The sequence below is a fragment of the Sus scrofa genome, chromosome 7 (genome assembly GCF_054392235.1).
Source record: "Sus scrofa isolate SSC_HxYL_T2T_F1_AM1 chromosome 7, Sscrofa_HxYL_maternal_Yorkshire_Landrace_v2.0, whole genome shotgun sequence".
Classification (NCBI taxonomy): domain Eukaryota; kingdom Metazoa; phylum Chordata; class Mammalia; order Artiodactyla; family Suidae; genus Sus; species Sus scrofa.
Window position 1 is genome coordinate 60778535 of NC_139389.1, and position 23394 is coordinate 60801928.

At 41.1% G+C, this 23394-nt stretch overlaps 1 protein-coding gene, 1 long non-coding RNA gene, 1 other non-coding gene and 1 pseudogene across 6 annotated transcripts in view; 2 read left to right on the plus strand and 2 right to left on the minus strand.

Annotated features, from left to right (window-relative positions):
• Positions 1-1877, plus strand: part of FSD2 (fibronectin type III and SPRY domain containing 2) — a 49633-nt gene extending 47756 nt beyond the window's left edge. For both annotated transcript variants that reach the window (XM_021098895.2, XM_084968518.1), the window contains exon 13: positions 935-1877. In XM_021098895.2, the coding sequence (XP_020954554.1) occupies positions 935-1187 (253 nt within the window). In that variant the 3' untranslated portion in view covers positions 1188-1877. The remainder of the gene's footprint in view (positions 1-934) is intronic.
• A 1353-nt stretch (positions 1878-3230) lies between these two features.
• LOC102161631 (uncharacterized) lies at positions 3231-10389 on the minus strand. 2 transcript variants are annotated; one of them, XR_001297890.3, is made up of 4 exons: positions 10253-10389; positions 5934-6083; positions 3720-3755; positions 3231-3611 (listed from the first exon to the last, which is right to left on the minus strand). It is a non-coding gene; the product is annotated as an uncharacterized LOC102161631 (long non-coding RNA). The 2 variants fall into 2 exon arrangements; XR_001297889.3 differs by having other exon boundaries at positions 3533-3755.
• MIR1839 (microRNA mir-1839) lies at positions 4514-4593 on the minus strand. The gene has a single exon (NR_035401.1). It is a non-coding gene; the product is annotated as a microRNA mir-1839 (primary transcript).
• Positions 10390-10436: 47 nt separating the features above from the next.
• Positions 10437-23394, plus strand: part of LOC146401610 (uncharacterized) — a 53216-nt pseudogene continuing 40258 nt past the window's right edge. The window contains exons 1-2 of the transcript XR_014810427.1: positions 10437-10941; positions 11046-11106. The product of XR_014810427.1 is annotated as an uncharacterized LOC146401610 (transcript). The remainder of the gene's footprint in view (positions 10942-11045; positions 11107-23394) is intronic.

Sequence of the window (23394 nt, forward strand, 5' to 3'; positions counted from 1 at the left end):
TTAACCCACTGAGCAAGGGCAGGGACCGAACTCACAACCTCATGGTTCCTAGTCGGATTCGTTAACCACTGCGCCACGACGGGAACTCCTCATTCAGCTTCTGGTGGCTGCTCAGTTAAGAAAAAATAAGGTGAAATGGGATGGAAACAGGCTGGCTGGCTCTGATACATTTGCATCATATTCTAAGTGTCCATCCCAGTCACATGGACCAGCGTGCCGGCACACAGAGCTCTGCAAATGTCTGTAGGTAGCAGAGTTAGGAAATTCCTACGGTTGGCTTTGATTTCAGCCATTTTCAAAGCACACAGGAGAAGCAACCACCCTTCATGGTGGGAACCTCCCCAGCATGAGGGGAGTGGTGATGAGCCCCGAGGTGCCCGGTTCAGTTTGAAAGTTTTAAGAAAAGGATGCCTTAGAGTATGTGTGCACAGGCTCAGTGCACGAAAGATCCTAAGATTCTCTGTTTCACATGTCTTTGTTACAAGGGATTTACATATTTGAACCTTGAAATTCAAATTTTTTAATGTATTATTTCTATGGAGATTCGGATGCAGTATGAGTTTATTATATTGAATGTAAGTTTCTTAGGTTAAGCAGTTGCTCAAAAACAGGTTTAAGGAGTTTGCTTGTGGTGCAGCGGATTAAGGATCTGGTGTTATCACTGCAGTGGCACAGGTTGTTGCTATGACACGGGTTCAATCCCTGGCCCAGGACCTTCCATGTGCTGCGAGCATGTTCAAAAAAAAAAAAAAAAGTTTTAAAAAATAAGTTTCTTAGGGCATGTTTTAGAAAAGAGATACATAGTTTTAGAAATGGGCTGTTACTTTGATAGTCATTTAATAAAAGAAAATTATAGTTATATTTGAAAAATGAAATGTTCTATAAATAGCCCATTCACAGAATTTCTGAAGCTTTATCAACATTTAATCTTCAGGCATAAATACGAATTTCTACACAACAAGACGACTCCAGACATAAGAATAACGGTTTCCCCAAAGAAGATTGGCATCCTATTAGACTATGAAAATTCAAAACTGTCATTTTTCAACGTGGGCCTTTCTCAGCATCTGTACACATTCAGTTGTCAGCTTCACCAATTCGTGCATCCCTGTTTTTCTCTGGAAAAGCCTGGATGTCTAAAGATACACAATGGCATTTCAATGCCAAAGCATGTCACTTTCTATTAGACCACATTCTGATGCCGAGCATCCTCTCTTCGGTACCTACTCCTCTCCCAGCCACTCACGCCTCAGCTGGCTGAATTGGGCATCCAAGCCCCGTGCACTAGCATCATTTATGGCTCATGTCATTATCTGGCGGACTGGTGTGCTGACATTCACCGCACCTGACCTGGGTCTTGTGCGCTGCCACTTGTGTGATGCTAGATTAGTCAGTTCCAGGCCCTAATGTAAAATGAAGGCTCAGACTTTCAGGTGGTCAAACTGTATTGGTCTATTTGTGTACATGCAAAGTACCTGAGTCTCCAAGGCCTGTGGAGCTTGGGAGAGGAGGAAAGAGAGACGGAAGAGTTAGTGGTTTTAGTCCACTGGTGACATTTCATTAGTCAGCCAAGAACAGACCTGAGACCGCAAGAGGCCACCCACAAAGAGAACCAGGGAAGCCACGTGGCCTTGCCTTCTCCTGTTTTGCTAGTGTTAGTGGCACTCCAGTGAGGTTTCTCCCACTGAACACTGAACACTCTTTCTAACAACTGTTCTTCCCCTTCATAGTACTCACCCCTCTAATTTTGAAATGATCTTTGTAATGCCTAATTCCATGAAGGCAGGACAGTGTCTGTCTTGTTCGTCACTCAACCACCAATGGCTAACACGTGCACACCAAATATTTGTTGAATAAAAGAGCATCTTCTTCAAAAAGCACAGTTCTTCGGCCTCTCATTGCTCTCCATGTGAGGAATGGCAGGGCTTACTCAAACTATAGCAAAAGACTTACCACCAAGAGATGGAAAAACCTGGAGAGGAGGGAGTATAAAGGAAGAGACGGGCACCTGTGGCTTGATGGCAAGATTGGGAAAAAAACTGCAACACTACGCACTACATGCTTCCTAGTGTCACACAGCAGCTCATACATAAATAATAATAAATGAGTGCTGCTTTCATTATGTGTGTGTTGGGGCAGGGGGTGGAGGGATAGGTCTGGAAAAAAATAGAAAACATTAGTTTCGACTGATTCTAGGTACTGTTTTATAATGTACAGAGAACCAGATTTGCAATCAGAAGACTTGAGTTTGCTACTTTGCAGCTACTTTGCCTTATGACCCTAGAAAAATCACATTATCTCCCTTGGCTTCTGGTTCCCTTTAAACAATAGAAAAATACTTGTCTTAACAGGATGGGAAATTTAATGACAAACACGAGACTGCGTGACATATAGCAAATGCATAACAATCTTTTAAGAGAAAACATCAGCCCACCAAGTGCAGAGCTGAGTCCTGGCGGGAGAGGTGGTCTCCAGCCCATGGCTTTTGGGCATCCTGCCTCACTCCTCTTGTGCCAATTTGTGACCTCACTGCCCAGCCCAACAGCTACCTTTCTGGTACTGGGTTCAAGTTTCCGGTTGCCACTTACAGTTCTGCACACACAGCATTTTCAAGCTTATGGGTCAAGATGCAGAGGAAGTGACTCCAATTATGAAGCAATTCTCAGATAATTTAGTGTCATGCCCCACGGATGTGTCTCTAAACATATGTGCCCCTGATCTCATCACTTGAGATTCTGTGTTATCAGAGAAACTTCACTCGAAACCTTTCAGTTTCCTAGTACATTCGAGTCTGACACAACAAACACCTTATCTCCTACCCAAAACAGCCTGCTGGTATACACAGAAGTTCAGAGTCTTGAATTCACAACTCAACCTGACAGTCTTGAAGCTCATTGCACACACATACACCCCTCTGCCCTCCCAACATGGATCACTACCCTGAAATAAGGAAGGTACAACCAATGTAACACAGAGATGGTTCAAATTACAAACGATTAAAATATATGTATGTATATATTTTAAAATGTTCTCAGCTACTTAAAAAGAAAACTACCAAGTAGGAAGTAGGACATCACAGATAAGGCAAGGCAAGGTGAATGAATTCAGGGTTCTAATAGGCTTTACTTCACATGTAATATAACATGGATAAATAAAATGGATAAAAACTAGGCATCTGTAAGATTTTAATAAGATATTATTTGATGAAGGAAAAACAGTCTAGGATTAGCTTTGACATTTAAAATCTACTTTATTTATTTATGTCTTTTTAGGGCCGCACCCGCGGCATACAGAGGTTCCCAGGCTAGGGGTCCAATCAGAGCTGTGGCCACTGGCCTACGCCACAGCCACAGCCACGCCATTCCGAGCTGAGTCTGTGACCTACACCACAGCTCATGGCAATGCCGGATCCTTAACGTACTGAGGCCAGGGACTGAACCTGCATCCTCATGGATGCTAGTCAGATTGGTTTCTGCTGAGCCATGATGGGAACGCCAAAATTCACTTAATTTAAATAAGGCAGATAACCAACTTCAAGCAACCTATTTATTCAGCATAAAGAACCTTTGTTTAAACATGTTTCTCATCTTCTACAAGAAGCAAAAGCAAGTCTAAAAAAGAACCAAAACAAAACTTTTGATTGTTTGTAAAATATTCTAATTCCTTAAGATGCCAAGAACAATCTGCTGAAACTAAATTTCACAAGGGGCAGGATTTACCTCAACGCCATGTTCACCTGCAACCTGCTGATAAATCTGTCAAAAAACAAAACAAACAAAAAAAAGATTTCTTTAAAAATCAGACAATTGTAGTCACAATCCCTCACATTGGACAGTTGAGAGAAATCAAAATCTGTTCTATCCTTAGCTTTACCTGTATGACTTTATAACTCTTGAGCAAGTTTTTAACATAATCTTTGGCTTCCCCACCCTTACAGGGAAAAGAGAATATGGAAAACAATCAAAGAATCCTAGTGTAAACTAATCCAGGTTTAGTGATTCAGAATACTCAGAATTTAAGTCACCCTTATTAGATGAGATTGGAAGGTTGGTTAGAGACTGGAGTTATAAAATGATACTATTTCTGATAAAATGAAATTGCCTTTTATTTGGAAAAGTTTATATTTAATAATTGACTTCCTGATGGTTCAAACAACAATATGCAATCACATGTGCTTGGTCATCAATTTGCTCTTCTCGTCCTCCAAAATTTGTTAAATCACAATTTTATACGGCTCACACACTGACAGCTGCCCCTGGCACAATTCACCATGATGTGACATTCTGTAAATGAGATCATGTTGGTTTCTATCTAAGGAGGTTTAGCTACCAGAAAACTTCCTATAAAGACTGCACTACAGGAAAGGTCCTCTCCTCTGCTTTCATCAACTGCCAAGTTCTAGTCACGGTCCCATCAATTAGAGTAAGATGCTCATGAGTTCACTATGTCTTTCTTCATCCTCGCTCATCTGTAAATGTACTACTGCTACTTTCTACAGAAGACAATGGAAAGTGTGTAATTGCTGTTGGTAGAAAAGTAGGTCTTGAATTCATCTTGCAAACAAGACCTGTTCTATCTACCTTTTCATTTAGGAGGCTAAAAGCAGAATCGGCTTGACTTCAAGGACTCTGTTTTCTTAGTCTCCAGAAGAACCTGACAATCCAACGTTCAAAACACTGTCCTCTAGGAGCTTCCTGGGGGCATAGCAGTGAAGGACCCAGTGTTGTCAATGCTGTGGTGCGGGTCTGATCCCTGATCTGGGAATTTCCACATGCCACAGGTGTGGCCAAAAAATTTTAAAAAAAGATAAAATACTGTCCTCTAGCATGTGAAGATATTAAGGGAATAGTAATTCATTGCTACTATAATTTCAAGTTTTAAGAGATTTCAACTCTTACATTTGTGTGCTTCACTGCAACCAATGGGTAATGAATCTAAATGCAAGATAACAGTTTGTGATGGAAAGATCCCACCCAGTCAGTATCTTTTCTGTCAGGAAGTCTCCTGGAAGGAGCATAACAATGAGCTGGGTACAATGTCCCAAGTCAGAAAAATGCCCCAAACTTTTCCAAAATGATACTCAACAGGGGCTAGTTCATGTCTTACTACTTTACAGCTTGTTTTCTGCTATTCCCCAATTCCAGAAAAAAATGAAGCCCAACCCACTAACTGATTGCTTTTTCTTCATTTCCCCAAACTTTGACAGGATCAGGTTTTTCTGCTCTATTTCCACCTCACTCAAATCCTGGTGGAATTAAACTATCATTTATTTGAATTATGCAAATTCAGCTAAACAGCTTACGGCTGATTAAAACAACATGCAGTCACCCAGACATAGCCAATAAAAATGTTTTTGTAGTAGGAACTTGGACTCTAATCTTGCTGTCTCCCCTGTGCTCATTCCTTAACCTAAATGAGGGTCCCTTCTTGAAAACAGCTTAAGAGATGTCCTCATATTCAAACAGACTGGACTGGAGACAAGAATATAATCCACTCGCTGGGTCAGCACCCAGCCAACAAAATTGAGGCTTCCCAGTTATGCATTTAAACAAAGCAGGAACTTAGTTTTCAGGGATGGGTTCACTGAGTATATACATTATTTCTTGGTAAAGCCATCCTATCATTCTGCCACTCAGAAGGATTTCTACCCTCTGACCTCCTTTCATATCCCAAATACCACCCCATTAAGGGGGAGGGGACAATGAGAGAGAAGGAAAACAAGAGAAGCACTATCCAAAAATAAGAAGAGAGCTCTGGAAAAGACACTTGACAGTATCTTTTATACAAATTATAAACCAGCCACAGATTCCTAGGCACCTAGAATGGACCTCCCCTTTCTGGTCCACCTAAGTAATCCCTGTATTGCTCAAAAGTCACTTCTTAGAAGCACTGCCTAATTCTTCCCTCTCCCAGGTCAAGTGCCACACACTCACCTCCTTTAGAATACTTAAGTGGCTATACTGCCACCATGACCTGTGCAACTCCACTTGGCTGTAAGCAAATCAAAGGAATTATGCCTTCACAATCTCAGAATGCTCAGAACATGAAAACCACAGTGTTCTCCTTTAAAAGAGCTCATACACCTGAAAAGAAAAAGGAGACACATAATTGTCTTTCAAGTTAAAAGAAAAGCTTCTTTAATAGAAAGTAGCTTTCGGAGTTCCTGTCGTGGCGCAGTGGTTAATGAATTCGACTAGAAACCATGAGGTTGCGGGTTCGATCCCTGGCCTTGCTCAGTGGGTTAAGGATCTGGCGTTGCCGTAAGCTGTGGTGTAGGTTGCAGATGCGGCTCGGATCCCGCATTGCTGTGGCTGTGGCGTAGGCCAGCGGCTACAGCTCTGATTAGACCCCTAGCCTGGGAACCTCCATATGCCACGGGAGCGGCCCTAGAAAAGGCAAAAAGACAAAAAGACAAAAAAAAGAAAAAAAAATAGAAAGTAGCTTTCAAATTTGTGTGTATTGGCAGGAGCAGGGAGACGTTAAAAACAGACAAGTGGGAGTTCCCATTGTGGTGCAGCAGAAATGAATCTGACTAGGAACCATGAGGTTGCGGGTTCCATCCCTGGCCTCGCTCAGTGGGTTAAGGATCCGGCATTGCTGTGAGCCGTGGTTTAAGTCACAGACATGGTTTAGATCCCATGTTGCTGTGGCTGTGGTGTAGGCTGACGGCTGTAGCTCCGATAAGACCCCTGGCCTGGGAACCTCCATATGCCATGGGTGTGGGCCTAAAAAGACAAAGAACAACAAAAAACAGACAAGTGATTCTTAACCATTCTTCTGTTCCAGTACATCTAAGGATCTGATAATCACATTAGCAAGAGTGCCCCATGGTGACTTCAAATCTGAGCAGAGAGCTGAAAAGAATCTAGGGGATGGGGAAGAACCTCTGACACATTCATAGTTTTGACTACTCTTGAGAGAACCCAAAGATCTACAACATTTATATTTAAAATGCTCTGGTTCGTATGCTCTGGAGGGTGATAAGTGGAAGTTACCCCCTTGGCCCTAAGCTTGATAGATGTTTTGATATTATGGCACCATATGACTCTGTGGCTATCTGCTGGTCTTAGGACCTGAGACTTTTTTTTTCTTTTCAGGGCCACTCCTATGGCATATGGATGTTCCCAGGCTAGGGGTCAAATCAGAGCTATAGCTGCCAGCCTATGCCACAGCCATAGCAATGCTAGATCCAATCTGAGTCTGCAACCTACCCCATAGCTCATGGCAACACTGGATCCTTAAGCCACTGAGCAAGGCCACATCCTCATGGATACCAGTCAGGCTCTTAACCCACTGAGCCACAATGGGAACTCCGATCTAAGACTTTATGGAGGAAATTATATGCTGTCAAGGTAATGAAAAATTTAGGAATTTACAAAGATCACAGGTGACTGCTTCTCAAATGTATTTAAAAAATCATTTAATGGGAAAGATTTCCTCACAAGTGATACAAAGCAACAATACAGTAGTTCAGTGCCAAACAACCACCCTTTCCCCCAAACAACTTGGGCTAAATTTATGTATTACATACAGGGTGAAAATCAGACAGAGGCACCCCTCATTACTGAAATTTCATCCTTTCCTAAAAAAGTTGATGGAGGGCTAAAAATTTCAGAGAGTGGGATCCTACATTTCACTACTTTACTTATATTTATTTATTGCCTTTTAGGGCCGCACCTGCAGCATATGGACGTTCTCTGGCTAGGCACTGAATTGGAGATGCAGCTGCCAGCCTATGCCACAGCAACGTGGGATCAGAGCTGTGTCTGCAACCTATACCACAGCTACAGCAATGCCAGATCCTTAACCCGCTGAGCAAGGCCAGGGACTGAACTTGCATCCTCATGGATACTAGTCAGGCTCGTTACTGCTGGCCACAATAAAAACTTCCCTTTTCACTACGATAAACCAGAAAATTATGTCTCCAGCCCTGCAAAGAACTTCAAGGCAATTTCTCCCAAATAACTACAGGTAAGTATCAAAGATGTCTATAAAAAAAGGCATTTTCAACACCAATTACCTATTTATGTAATGATTATGAACTTGGTATAATTCTAGCAGACATTAAAGAAATACAAGACTGTCCCTGTTATTACTTGTTTAAGTTGACTCTTCTGCTCATGTCACAATCACTTGCTACAGCAATCATCTGTCTACACTATCTAAAATTTCTTTGAAGTATTTGCATGGAGCAGTTATTCTTAAAGTCTGGTCCCTGTGAGGGCCCCTGAGATCCTTTCACTCTGACAGCTAACAGAGTGTGTGCATGCACATTCTTGTGTTCAAAGACACTATAGGTTTTAATTTCTAATACCATAAACAGTGATATGTATGACACACCTAAATGAGAGCTCTTTGGTGTCCTCAGAATTTTTAAGGGAGCTCTGAGAGCAAAAAGTTTAACAATAATTTATATACAGTAATAATGGCTCCCTCACAATGAACATCTGGTTAAATGAGTTCCTCAGTAGAAAGATTTCCCCTATGTGATGCTAACTGTTTGCATTTCTGTAATAATTACTGATGTTGAACTTTTTTTTTTTGCAGTAACTAACTCATCAAGGGCAAAGTCAGTATGTGTCTTTTTAGGTATTCTGTAGATGGAGATGAGTCTTGTGTTGCTTCAGTCATTTCCTTTTCAGCAATGTAAATCTAGTAACAAAATGTGAAGATGAAATATTCAGTACCTGTTACATACCTTTATGCAGAAAGGCCTGGTATTCATAAATATATGCTCACCAAGGAAGACTTACAACTACTTATCATATGAGTTCTCATTATGAATATCTCTGTAAAATTCTGTGGGAATGTTCACCCAAAACACTGTCTGAGTCAGAAACTAGCTATAAAGAACTTATAAGTAGCCCTGAAGTCTAGGTCAGATCCTGTAGATTACAATGCAGTCACACTTCATCTGTCTCCTTAAGTAATACTTGTTTAGTGCTTGTGCTGTTTAAAAGTTTTGTGCATTGTCTTTATTATCTTTCTCATACTATTAGATGGAAAAGTCTTGTAGGAAAGTGGGCAAGCCTAAGAGGTTTAGAAAACAACCCAAACATAAGCCAATATTGAAGAGAAACTGTTTAGTAATCCAAAGAGACAATATGAGGAGTTCCCATTGTGGCTCAGCAGGTTAAGGACCCAACATAGTCTCCAGAGGATGCAGTCTGATCTCTGGCCTCAATCAGGGGGTTAAGGATCCAACCTTGCAGCAAGCTGCAGACTAGGTCGCAGATGCGGTAGGGATTTTGCCCTGGCTGTGGCAGGCCAGTAGCTACAGCTCGCATTCCACCCCTAGGAACTTAACTTCCATATGCTGAGGGTGGGGCCCTAAAAAGAATAAATAAATAAATAGCAAAGATAAATACAAGGCAAAGATAAATAAATAAAAAGCAAAGGAGTTCTCCTCGTGGCCAGTGGTTAATGAATCCGACTAGGAACCATGAGGTTGCAGATTCGATCCCTGTCCTTGTTCAGTGGGTTAAAGAGCCGGCGTTGCTGTGGCTGTGGCGTAGGCCGGCGGCTACAGCTCTGATTAGACCCCCAGTCTGCGAACCTCCATATGCCGCGAGAGCAGCTCAAGAAAAGGCAAAAAGACAAAAATAAATAAATAAATAAAATTTTTTTAAAAATAAAAAGCGAAGGCAGTACGATGTGAAGGAAAGAATTTGGGGTTGGAAATGAAGAAATCTCATTTCTAGTCCTGTTTCTGTCAATAATAATCTGTTTAACTTTCAGCCTGTCTCCTCTCAGACACTGCGCTTAAGAGGAAAGGAGGGGTATGACCTATACAGCTCAGTTCCACCGTAATACCAAATGAACTTGCTGGCTGATTCGGGAAACTTATTACTAACTGAGGGTGTACTTTTTCCAATTAATGCAACATGAGCTGCTGCCTCAAGCCGTCTTACAACGTCTGGGTTTGTACAGAACTTCACGTTACATACCTCATGCAACAAAGGGCATTTCCCATGTGAAATTTCGCCTATTGAAATTTGTTCTTAATCTTTTTGAGTGTGGACTTCTCCCTTCCACATTTATCCCTACGACAGCTCCATGTGCAACCAAGCTCGTTTTTCACACGAAGTTGAGAAAGGTGAGCACAGTGTGTTTGGAATGAGCCCTTCCTCGCTGGTGGCCCTGGCCCGGCGACAGATACCTCGACCCCTCACCTCTACTTCGGTTCCCCGCCGCATCCTCTGAAGCCCTATACTCCAGACTGACTGCCTATAAGGACGCTGCTGTCACCTACCCCGCTGGGTGGCCGGAACTCGGCCTCACTTTACGCCGTGTAAACAACATCCCCTACCGTCTCCGATCTCGGTGGCAATTCCTTCCTCAGCAGGCGGAAAACAGGTCGTTCCGGCTTCCGGGGCGCTGGAGGAAGTCCGGCCCCACGCAACAGCGTGAGGGGGCGGGTCGCGTCGAGGCGCCGCGCAGGCGCGTAAAGGATTAGGCGATGACGCCACTTCAATGGGCTGCTTACCACTCTGTAGGGTCGACTGGAGGCACGCAGTGTGGGAGGTTATTGCTGCTGTGTCCATGGCGGTGGGGACAGGCCTGGGACCCGTTCAGCAGGGCTTGAGAGAGCAGCTTGTAGACTCCATCTCAAAAAACAACCATATTCTCCCAACGGTGTCCTCCGGGAAATCGAAGCCCCTCTGCCCCCAGCTGTCCTCGTTTCTCGCTTCGCTCCACCTCCCCGTGCCGTTTTTAGTACCTTACTATCATTCGTTTATCAATGTGGGTCCATATCTTGTCGCAGTAATGGCTGTCATTTGCTGCATTGGTTGTGCATCTCACAGCAGTAGCTCATAAGTACCTGGTAATTCTTGACTACTGGACTGATGGAAATTTACTCATCCCTTTACCAAGGACAGGATTGAGCGCCTAAGTAGTCCTGAACTGGACTGTGGCTATGGCACTTTGGGGACCGGGAAGGTAAATTAGAAATTAAAATTGCTGTTGTCCTAGTATCCTAGGCTGTCATAACAGAGTAACACAAATTGAATGGTTTAAAACAACAGATATTTGTTCTCTCACAGTTTTGGAAGATGGAAGTCCGAAAAAAAGGGGTCATCAGGATCGTGTTTCCTGTGAGACTAGGTAAAACCCTTACCTTTTCCTAGTTTCTGGTGTGGTCCATCCCACAATCTTTGGCATTCTTTGGCTTGTAGTTGCCTAATTCCATTCTCTTAACTCTGCTCTAATGGTGTTCTATCTGTGTCTTATTTCTGTTTCATAATTAATCATAATTAAGTTCATTTGTATCGGTTTTTTAGATTCCGCTTATAAGTGATATCATATGATAGTTGTCTTTGACTGACTTCACTTAGTATAATAATCTTTACATCCATCCCGTGTTGCTGCAAAAGGAATTATTTCATTCTTTTTATGTCTGAGTAATATTCTCCCTCCCTCCCTCTCTCTCTCTCTCTCTCTCTCTCTCTCTCTCTCTCTCTCTATATATATATATATATATATATATATATATATATTTGGTCTTTTGTCTTTTTAGGGCCACACCCATGGCATATGGAGGTTCCCAGGCGAGGGGTTGAATCGGAGCTGTAGCTGCTGGCCAACACCATAGCCACAGCAACAAGGGATCTGAGCCCAGTCTACGAACTACACCACAGCTCACGGCAATGCCAGATCCTTAACCTACTGAGTGGTGCCAGGGATCAAACCCGAGTCCTTGTGGATACTAGTCGGGTTTGTTAACCACTGAGCCACGACTGGAACTCCGAATATTCTATTGTTTATATGTACCACATCTTTATTCATTCACCTGTGATGGACATTTAGTTGCTTCTAAGTCTTAGCTATTGTAAACAGTGTTGCTGTGAACTTTGGGGTGCATGTATCTTTTTGAACTAGAGATTTCCTCTCTTTTGGATATATGCTGGTAGCAGCATGGGATCTCTGGATTATATGGTAACTCTATTTTTAGTTTTTTAAGCAACCTCCATATTGTTCGCCATAGTGGCTACACCAATTTATATTCCCACCAACAGTGTTGGAGGGTTCCCTTTTCTCCACACCCTCTCCAGCATCTGTTATTTGTAGATTTTTTTGTTGATGCCCATTCTGACTAGTGTGAGATGATACCTCATTGTAATTCAACTTGTATTATTAACATCCCCCCTTAATAGCAAAACCTGACAAAAATAGCACAAGGAAAAAAAAAACCTAGAGACTAAACTCACATAGATACAAAGCTCTGAAGTAAAATATCAGCAAATGCACCGGGGTACTCCATTTGAAACAAGAAAGCATTTATGAAATAATTTAATATTAGAAAATCTGTTGCTATGAATTCTGTTAATAATTTAGAAGTTTAAAACTATATCATCATCTCAACTGATAAAATGTCTTAAAAATTTAATATCTAATTTGACTTCAAAGAGAACACTTTCAGGAGTTCCCACTGTGGTGCAGTGGGTTAAGGCTCCAGCATTGCTGCAGCTGTGGCATAAGTTGCAGCTGCAGCTTGGATTTGATCCCTGGCCTGGCAACGTTCATATGCTGAGGGTGCAGCTGAAAAAGAAAAAAAAAAAAAAAAAAAAAAAAGGAGAGAACACTTTCAGCAAAATGGGAATGGATAAATAGCAACTTGATAAAAGGCACCGGAAGTCTCTAGTAAACATTATACATAGTAAGACACTAGAAACATTCCCATTACTCACTTAAAAAAAAAATTATGACTGCACCCCTGGCACATGGAAGTTCTTGGGCCAGGGATCAAACCTGTGCCTCCACAGTGACCTGCAGTTGGATTCTTAATCCATTGCACCATAGTGGGAACTTGGAGACATTCTCATTAAAGTCAGGAAAAAATGAATACCCACTTTCACTACTAACGTTCAGCATGGTGTTAGACTTTTTAACCAATGCAACAAAACAAGATAAAGACAAGAAAAAAAAATTAGGGAAGGAAGAAGTAAAAACATTATTTTCAGATTATATGATCTTCTTTCTAGACGACGCAGGATAATGAAATGACAAACTAAATGGTTCAGCAAGGTGGCTGAATTCAGTATAGAAACTGAAAGTTTTTGGGGTTCCCGTCATGGCTCAGTGGGTTAAGATCCCGACTAGTATCTGTGATGGATGCAGGTTTGATCCCTGGCCTCAATCAGTGGGTTAAGGATCCTGAGTTGTCACAAGGGGCAGCATAGGTTGCAGATGTGGCTTGGATCTGGCATTCCTGTGACTGTGGTGTAGGCGTGCCGCTGCAGCTCTGATTTGACCCCAGCCTGAAAAAACTTAAAATTTTCTTATGTGCTAGTGATAAAATAGGGTTTAAAAAGGAATCCAATCTGAATACACTGCACAAAAGATGTACAAGACTGTTTATAAGAAATAAGAAGTATTGAAAGGCAGGAAGGACTTAAGTAAACAGAGATATTCATGTTCCAGGATGGGAAAATTTAGCAATTTTAAGATAAAAGTTTATGACAAAAGGTTTTGATACAATGCCTATTAAATGCTGATAGGAACTCCGAAGAGCTTTCTTTGTCCAAAGTATATTATTCTTTTGATACACTCCTGGGTTCCATTTATTGATGTTTTATATAGAATATATCTTATTAGTGAGATTGGTATATAGGATTTTTTTGGTACTACATTAATCAGATGTTGGGATTTAAAATTATATGAGATGCCTTAAAATAAATTAGGAAGCATTTCACATTTTTTCTGTGGTCTGAAGTAATTTAAGTAACTTTAGAACTATCTTTTTTAAGGCTGAACAGAGAGCTCAGCTGTGAAATTATGTTATATGAAGCATTGTTATCTGTGGGTTTTAAGCTACTCTCTTCTACGGTAATTGAATTGCCGATCTTTTCTACTTTTTCTGGGATCAGTTATAATTTATACTTTGCTTGGAATCCATTCATTTCTAAAAGATTTTTCAAATTAGTTGTGTTAGACATAGAATTCTCTTGTGATTTTAAAAATCTGTTCTGCACATGTGGTTGTTTACTTTCTCGTTTCTAACCTTACATATTTTTGCTTTCTTTTTTTCTAAATCAGGCTCACAAGGGATTTGTCCATTTTGCTGAACTCTGCAAAGAACGAGCTTTGGAGTGTATTTTTCTGCTATTGTCTTCTATTTTTCAATTTTACTTTTCGTGGTAGTTCTTCTTCCTACTCTTTTTTTTGTTGTTGTTGTTGTTCTTTTCTAACTTCCAGATATGAATCTAAGATTCTTTGTTTTTTCTAAGTGCCTTCATTTTTAATCTTTTGTTTTTAATGAAAATATTTTAAGGCCATAAATGTGCCTCTGAGTACAGCTTGCATTTGTTCTGTAGTTTTTAGTTTAAAGTCTTTTTTCGGAGTTCCCGTCGTGGCGCAGTGGTTAACGAATCTGACTAGGAACCATGAGGTTGCAGGTTCGATCCCTGGCCTTGCTCTGACTGGGAACCATGAGGTTGCAGGTTCGATCCCTGGCCTTGCTCAGTGCGTTAAGGAGCCGGCGTCTTGCCGTGAGCTGTGGTGTAGGTGGCAGATGCGGCTCAGCTCCCGCGTTGCTGTGGCTGTGGTGTAAGCCAGCAGCTACAGCTCCGATTCGACTCCTAGCCTGGGAACCTCCATATGCCGGGGGAGCGGCCCTAGAAAAGGCAAAAAAAAAAAGAAAAAGTCTTTTTTCATTCTTCTTTACATATGTTGTAATTTTACTTGTAATTTTCTCTTTTATCCAGTGGTTATTCAGGACTTGGTATCACATTTTTAAAATATTTAAGTTTTTGATCAGCTTTTTATTTTTTCTGTGTACAAAGAATTAGATCCTGTGCTTATTAAATTGAGATTTTCTTCTTTGTCAAGTATATAATCAATGTTTACATATTCCATGGACATTTAAAATATGCATATTTTCTACTTATGTTTGAAATTGCATACATTTCTATTACACAGGTTTATTGGTTTTAGTATTCAAATTTATTGATTTCAGAATTCAATTCTCTGATATATTTCCTTGATCAGTATAATTCTAAAGGAGGTGTGATTGAAATTTCCAACTTAAATATATTTTAGACAAGTTTTTCTTGCATTTCCTAAAGGTAGGTTTATGTATTCAGTTGTTGTGTCTTTGGTTCATATAGGACTATGACAGCATGCTCCTTTTTGTAAATTGTGCATTTTATAAATTACCTTTTTTCCTGTTTAGTGCTTTCAGTTTCTCCTTCTACTACTACTCCTTTTTTTTGGAGGGGGGCCGCAGCTGTAGAATATGGAAATCCCCAGGCTAGAGGGTTGAATCGAAGCTGCAGCCTCCAGCCTAAGCCACAGCCACAGCATCGCAGGAGCCAAGCCATATATGTGACCTATGCTGCAGCTTGCAGCAACACTGAATCCTTACCCACTGAGCAAGGCCAGGGATCGAACTTGAATCCTCATGGATACTAGTTGGATTCTTACCCTGCTGAGCCACAACAGGAACTCCTGGTGCTTTCAGTTTATATCTAACCAATATATCATTATCTGATGTTAATGTTACCATTTCTCCTTTCTTCACTTTACCTCTGTTTGTCTGCTTCTCTTTCTTTTTTTTTCTTTTCTTTTTTGTCTTTCGTCTTTATTTTCAATCTTTCATTTTACCTTAAGTTTCATTTCTAGTTAAAAAAAGTATAGATATAACAAATGAGCAGCCTGAGTTTTCTTTTTCACCTGGAGAGTTTAGCTACTGTGCAGAAGCCAGCTACCATCATGAGCAGATCTGAAGATTCATGGTGGCTTAGAGCTGGGATACTTTTATGTTGCAAAAGAAAATTTAATATATATACATATATATATATATATATATATATATTTTGTCTTTTGTCTTTTTGGGGCCACACCCATGGCATATGGAGGTTCCCCGGCTAGGGGTCTAGTCGGAGCTATAGCTGCCGCCCTACACCACAACCACAGCAACACCAGATCTGCGCCACCTCTTCAACCTACACCACAGCTCACAGCAATGCCGGATTCTTCAACCCACTGAGCAAGGCCAGGGATCAAACCTGCATCCTCCTAAATGCTAGTCAGATTCATTTCCACTGAGCCAGGACGGGAACTCCTTAATATTATACTGATGTTAAAATAAACAGTAGTTTACAATTTAGTTTGTGGTATCACTCTTGTAAAATCATTAAGTACAAAAGATAGCCTAGAAACATAGCCGTCAAAATCTTGACAGTAGATTTCTCAGGCTATTCTGTAATGAAAACACGGGGACTATTGTTAAGATTATTTACATGCTGTATAGAATCAGCCAAGGATCAAAAGCCTGTCATCTCCTTAGCTAGAAACAGTATACCAATGCTCCCAACCCCCTCTCCTTTATCCCAGTACATTTGGTAGCTTTACGCTATTAAAAAAACAAAGAAACAAACAGCTAACTCCTTTTAGATACGTTTCTAAAAGTGGAGATCAAGAAAAGTCTCAAGTAGAACAGCCAAATCAAACAGAATTGCTAACCAGTCAGGACTTCACTGTGACTTCAGCAGCTGCACATGAGTGTCCTTGAGTGACAGGTTAATGATCAGGACTGCAGGAGCATAGGTGCTCCTGAGAAAGCTACTGGGCATCTTTTGTCCCCCTCTTCTTGAGTGGCTGTTGCCTGCTGTGAACTCTCCTAGTAAACTGATCAGCCCCCTGCATTCTGTTCTTTTCCCACTATCTGCTGTAGTCCCACTATAAAGGGACATACCTAGACACACAGATGCTATGACCCCTTGAAGACAAAAATCCGGCTCTTTTTTTTTTTTTTTAAACTCTGTACCCTCATATCACTTAGCTTTGAAAAGCTCATCACCCAGATACTGTTTCTGAATTTGAAGGGACAGAATTATATGGAGAAAACTTGTTGAAAGTTCTGAAAAACAAAAAGGAAGGCTTGAATGATGGAAACATGCATCAAGACCTTGAACATGAGGATTCACTACTATACATATGTGATTTCTCCTAAAGATACCATGATATTTTTTTCTGTCAATTAACTCTTTAATTTTCCAGGAGAACATTTTACACTTTCCACCTCTCTCATCAGAACTCTTATGTCCTTGATTTCTTATTGATAAAATAGAAGCCATCAGTCCTCCCCTTGCCCCCACCTACCCACCCTCCTGACTGTCCCATTTAATCTTCCCTCCTGTTAGTATAGATCAGTCTAGGCTCTTATTTACTCCCAGTCCCTCCATCCGTGACCTAGACTCCCTCTCCTCCCAACCACTCAAGGACTGTGATCCTGCCATTCATCCTCTCTTTTCTGAATGGTCAGTTTTCCCCTTTCTGCTGAATGATTCCCATTAGTCTATGGATAGCTTGTAACAACTGCAGCCACTACTCCACTTCTGGGCTTTCATTGCTCTCCACTTCTTGATCTGCTCTTTGGTTGTTCCAGGGATACCACACTCCTCTTTTTTTCTCCTATCTTGCTAGCTCTCCTTTTTGTTTGCTTAATTCTTCTCCTTTTCCTCCCAACCCTCAAGGTTAGATACCCCAGTCCTATTTACATTGATGTTATTGTTGGTTTCCTCCAGTGTAATGACTTTAATCATCTTAATTTTGACGCACCTCAAATTAATTCTTTTTTTACCTACACCATAGCTCATGGCAGTGCCAGATCCTTAACCCACTGAGCAAGGCCAGGGCTTGAACCCACATCTTCATGGATACTAGTTAGGTTCATAACCCCCGAGCCACAATGGGAACTCCTTCAAATTAATTCTTTAGTCTTGACAGTTCCTCTGAACTGTATACTCATATATCCAGACCTTAACCTAACATTTCTAGTTTGCTGTTTAATACATATTTCAAACTTAACAAGTCTAAAATTAAACTTTTGACTTCTGCCACCCTCAAACCTGCTCTTCCCATAGTATTCCTCATCTTATTATGATACTAGCATTCATCCAGTCATTAGGATCAGAAACCTTGGGCTCATCCTTGATGCCTCTTTTGTAAACGCAATCTATATCAAACGCAGTCTCTATCAGCAAATGACTTCTACTTTTAAAATATATACTGAATCTGACCACTTTTTTCCCCTAATATAATTACTAACCTCGTCCCAGCCACCAGCATCTTTGCCTGGATTGCTGCCTGAGCGTCCTAACTGGACTCTGCTTCTATCCTTTTCTCTCTGCATCACACAGCAATTAGCGTAATCCTATTAATCACCAGTCATGCTCCTGTGCCGAACTGCCCAATGACTTTTCACCACACTTTAAAATAAAATCATAAATCCCTACCATGGTCTGCAAGGCCTATGAGATCTCTACTTCAGAGTGCCTCTCCAACCCATCTGCTACCACTGTCCTGCTTACTCTCACCACTTCAGCCATTCCAGCTTTCTTATTCCTCGTATATGCCAACCGTGTTCCTGCCTCACAGTCTTTGTACTTGCTACTGTCCCTGCGCAGAGCCATCATCCTCTAAAACACATTCATGACTTGTCCTCTCACTTCATTCTGGGGTAGGTTTACCAGATATCATACAGAATACTCAGTTAAATTTGAATTTCTCATCAACAAGGAGTAATTGTTTAGTATGTATGTCTTGAATATTTGTTGTTTATCTGGAATTCAAATCTAACCAGGTGTCCTATATTTTTATTTGCTAAATCTGCCAGTCCTTTTCTGGAGCTTTTATTGTTTTAGTTCATGGGAGGGGCTGTCCTTTCCTGGCTCCTGCCTCAGTTGCAGCTTTCCCACTAGCACAAGCCTGTGCTTCAGGTGTTAAAACCCAGTATCTGGAGTTCCCGTCGTGGCGCAGTGGTTAACGAATCCGACGAGGAACCATGAGGTTGCCGGTTCGGTCCCTGCCCTTGCTCAGTGGGTTAACGATCCAGCGTTGCCGTGAGCTGTGGTGTAGGTTGCAGACACGGATCGGATCCCACGTTGCTGTGGCTCTGGCGTAGGCCAGTGGCTGCGGCTCCCATTCGACCCCTAGCCTGGGAACCTCCATGTGCCGCAGGAGCGGCCCAGCAAAAAAAAAAAAAAAAAAAAAAAACCCCAGTATCTAAGGCACATATTTGGTTCAGTTACTTTGTGGATCACAAGGCTTCAGTTCTCATTGTTGCTGCCTCATTGTTTAGGGCATCTGAATATCTCTATATGTAGATTGGTAGATACATATGTGTGTATGTGTGTATAGAGAGAGAGGAGAGAACCTGTTTAATATACGTATTAAATATAGATAATATATAAGTATATATTTAATATATAATATATTGATTATATTAATATATTTAATATATACTATATTTAATATATAACTTATTAAGGATAGATATATGAATAATTATCATATGGATCAAGTATATTTGATATATAATATATAATACATAAAATTTATATATAAATATATTTTAAAAAATTTTTATTATAGTTGATTTACAATGTTCTATCAACTTCTGCTGTACAGCAAAGTGACCCAGGTTTATATATATATATATATATATATATATATATATTCTTTCTCACATTATCCTCTATCATGTTCCATCACAAGTAACTAGATATAGTTCCCTGTGCTGTGCAATAGGATCTCATTGCTTATCCACTCCAAATGCAGTAATTTGCATCTACTAACACCAAACTCCAAGTCCATACCACTCCCTCCTCCTCCCCCTTGGCAACCACAAGTCTGTTCTCCATGTCCATGGGTTTGTTTTTTTTTTTTTTCTGTAGATAGGTGCATTTGTGCTGTATATTAGATTCCAGGTATAAATGATATCATATGATATTTGTCTTTCTCTTTGTGATCTATTTCTCTTAGTACGAGAGTCTCTAGTTCTATCCATGTTGCTGCAAATGGCATTACTTTGTTCTTTTTTATGATTGAGTCATATTCCATTGTGTATGTGTATGTATATATATTATTATGTATAATATATATATTATATATATGTGTACATATATATATATATACACCACATCTTCTTAATTCACTCATCTGTCAGTGGACATTTAGGTTGTTTCCAGGTCTTGGCTATTGTGAACAGTGCTCCTATGAACATAGGGATGAATGCATCTCTTTCAGTAAAGGTTTTGTTTGGATACACGCCCAGGAGTGGAATTTCTGGGTCATATGATAGTTCTATATTTAGTTTTCTGAGGTTTCTCCATACTGTTTTCCATAGTAGTTATACCAATTTGCATTCCCACCAAGAGTGTAGGAGGGTTCCCTTTTTCCACACCTTTTCCAGCATTTGTTATTTGTTGGCTTGTTAATGATGGCCATTCTGACTGGTGTGAAGTGGTATCTCATTGTAGTTTTGATTTGCATTTCTGTAATAATTACTGATGTTTAACTTTTTTTTTTTTTTTTTTGGCTTTTTAGGGCTGCACCTGTGGCATATGGAAGTTCCCAGGCTAGGAGTCAAATTAGAGCTGTAGCCATTGGCCTACGCCACAGCCACAGCAACACAGAATCTGAGCTGAGTCTGCAACCTACACCACAGCTTCTGGCAACGCTGAACCCTTAACCCACTGAGAAAGGCCAGGGATCAAACTTGCATCCTCATGAATGCTAGTCAGATTTGTTTCCTCTGAGCCACAATGGGAACTCCAAACATTTTTTCATGTGCCTGTTGGCCATCTGTATATCTTCTTTGGAGAAATGGCTGTTCAGGTCTTCTGTCCATTTTTCAATTGGGTTGTTGGTTTTTTTGCTGTTGAGTTGTATAAGTTTTTTTATATATTTTAGAGATTAAGCCCTTGTCAGTTGCATCATTTGAAACTATTTTCTCCCATTCTGTATATTGTCTTTTTTTTTTTTTTATGGTTTCCTTTGCTGTCCAAAAGCTTGTCAGTTTGATTAGGAGGCTTATTTTTGTTTTTATTTTTGTTGCCTTGAGAAAATGGCCTAAGAAAACATTTATGTGGTTGATGTCAGAGAATGTTTTGCCTGTGTTCTCTTCTAGGAGTTTGATGGTGTCTTGTCATACGTTTAAGTCGTTAAGCCATTTTGAGTTTATTTTTGTGCATGGTATGAGGGTGTGTTATAGTTTCACTGATTTCCATGCAGCTGTCCAGTGTTGCTAGCACCACCTGATGAAGAGACTGTCTTTTTCCCATTTTACATTCTTGCCTCCTTGGTCAAAGATTAATTGACCATAGGTGTCTGGGTTTATTTCTGGGTTCTCTATTCTGTTCCATTGGGCTGTATGTCTGTTTTTGTACCAGTACCACAGTGTCTTGCATACTGTAACTTTGTAATATTGTCTGAAGTCTGGGAGAGTTATGCCTCCTACTTAGTTTCCCCCCCCCCCTCAGGATTGGCAGTTCTGGGCCTTTATTGGTTCCATATAAATTTTTGGATTGTTTGTTCTAATTCAGTGAAAAATGTCATGGGTAATTTGATAGTGAGTACATTGAATCTGTAGATTGCTTTGGGTAACATGGCCATTTTTGCAATATTAATTCTTCCAATCCAGGCGCATGGGATATCTTTCCATTTCTTTGAATCCTCATTAATTTCTTTGATTAATGTTTTATAGTTCTCAGCATATAAGTCTTTCATGTCCTTAGTCAGGATTATTTCTAGGTATTTAATTTTTGGGGGTGCAATTTTATTTTTTTTAATGTTTTATTTATTATTTTTTAATATTTATTTTTTAACAATGAGACATATACAGCTTTACTTCTTTTCTTTTTGTCTTTTCTAGGGCCGCACCTGTGGCATGTGGAGGTTCCCAGGCTAGAGGTCTAATCGGAGCTATAGCTGCTGGCCTACACCAGAGCCATAGCAATGCCAGATCCGAGCTGCATCTGCGACCTACATCACAGCTCACGACAACGCTGGATCCTTAACCCACTGAGCAAGGCCAGGGATCAAACCTGCAACCTCATGGTTCCTAGTAGGATTTGTTAACCACTGCACCACAGTGGGAACTCCCTACAGCTTTATTTCGTCATCGTAAAAAGTCATATTCCAGCAGAGACGCATTCTCTGTCTCAGCAGAAAACGAATGCTCCGTCTGAAAAGCCCCTTCTTAAGATCTGACTGTGTAACTCTGAGCTGACATCTCGATGCCCTCAAAGCTGGGCCCTTGCTGTGTGGCAGTTGCTTTCGCCCTCCTCCTGGTGACGCTCTCTGGGTGGTTGTGACCCCCTCAAATAGCAGCAACTAAACACAATTTCACCTGGACAGGCTGCCCTTACAGATGGCCCTTTTCCTCTTCCAAAAGGAAGTTCACAGGATTAACTTTCTGAGAAACGGGTTATGTCTGAATTTCATGTATCTTCCATTAAGTCTGCTGAAATCAAGGCAGATAATAAGTGTATTATTACTATCATATTGTGTTAATGTCTGTTCCTCACTCTCCAGCCATTTTTAATATCTTGCATCATCTTCAGCATCTTCAGTCTAAAGTCTTTTTCCTGGAGGCTGATAATCTCCAGATCACTTGCCGTTTTCTGGGGTGTTTTCTTGCTCCCTTATTTGAGTTATAGTTCTCTGTCTTTTCATTCTTATAGGTTTTTGATGTGGTGACCTTTTTGCAGACAATAGCGTTGTAGCCTCTCTTACTTAGGATGTCTGCCCCCCTTGTGGCTGAAGTTGCTACAGGGGGGCTTGCTGTAGGCTTCCTGATGGGAGGGACTGGTGCCTGCTCGCTGGTAGGTGGGGCTGATTCCTATCCCTCTGGTGGGTGGGGCTTTGTCTCTGAGTGAGATTAGAGGTGGCTGTGTGCCTCTGGGGGTCTTTAGGCAGCCTATTTACTGATGGGTGGGGCTGTGATCCCACCTGGATTATTGTTTGGCCTGGGGCTTCTCAGCTCTGATGGGTTGGGGCCAGATTTGCCCAAAATGGCCACCCCTAGAGGAACACATGCTGATGAATATTCCCGAAAGCTTTGCCGTTCCCCCACAACAAGCCACAGTCACCCCCTGTTTTCTGAGGAGATCCATCAAGAACTGCAGTCAGGTCTGACCCAGGTTCCTATGGAGCCTCTGCTTTGCCCTGGGACCCAGTGCACATGGCAGCCTGTGTGTGCCTTTCAAGAATGGGGTTGCAGTTTCCCCCAGTCCCGTGGAGCTTCTGCACACAAGCCCCACTGGCCTTCAATGCCAGATGCTCTGGGGGCTCTTTCTCCCAATGCCAGATCCTCAGGATTGGGGACCTGATGTGGGCCTCAGAACTCTCACTCTTGTAGGTGGGTCTCTGTGATAAAGTAACTTTCCAGTCTGTGGGCTTCCCACCTGGGAGGTATGGGGTTGCTTATATTGTGTAATCACCTCTCCTACCTCTTGATGTGGCCTCCTCTTTGTCTTCTGGAGTAGGATATCTTTTTGAAAGTTTCCAGTCCATTCAGTTGAAGGATGTTTGGCATTTGGTTGTAATTTTGTTGTTTTTATGAGAAAAGATGAGCTCCAGTCCTTCTATTCTGCCATCTTAATCCCA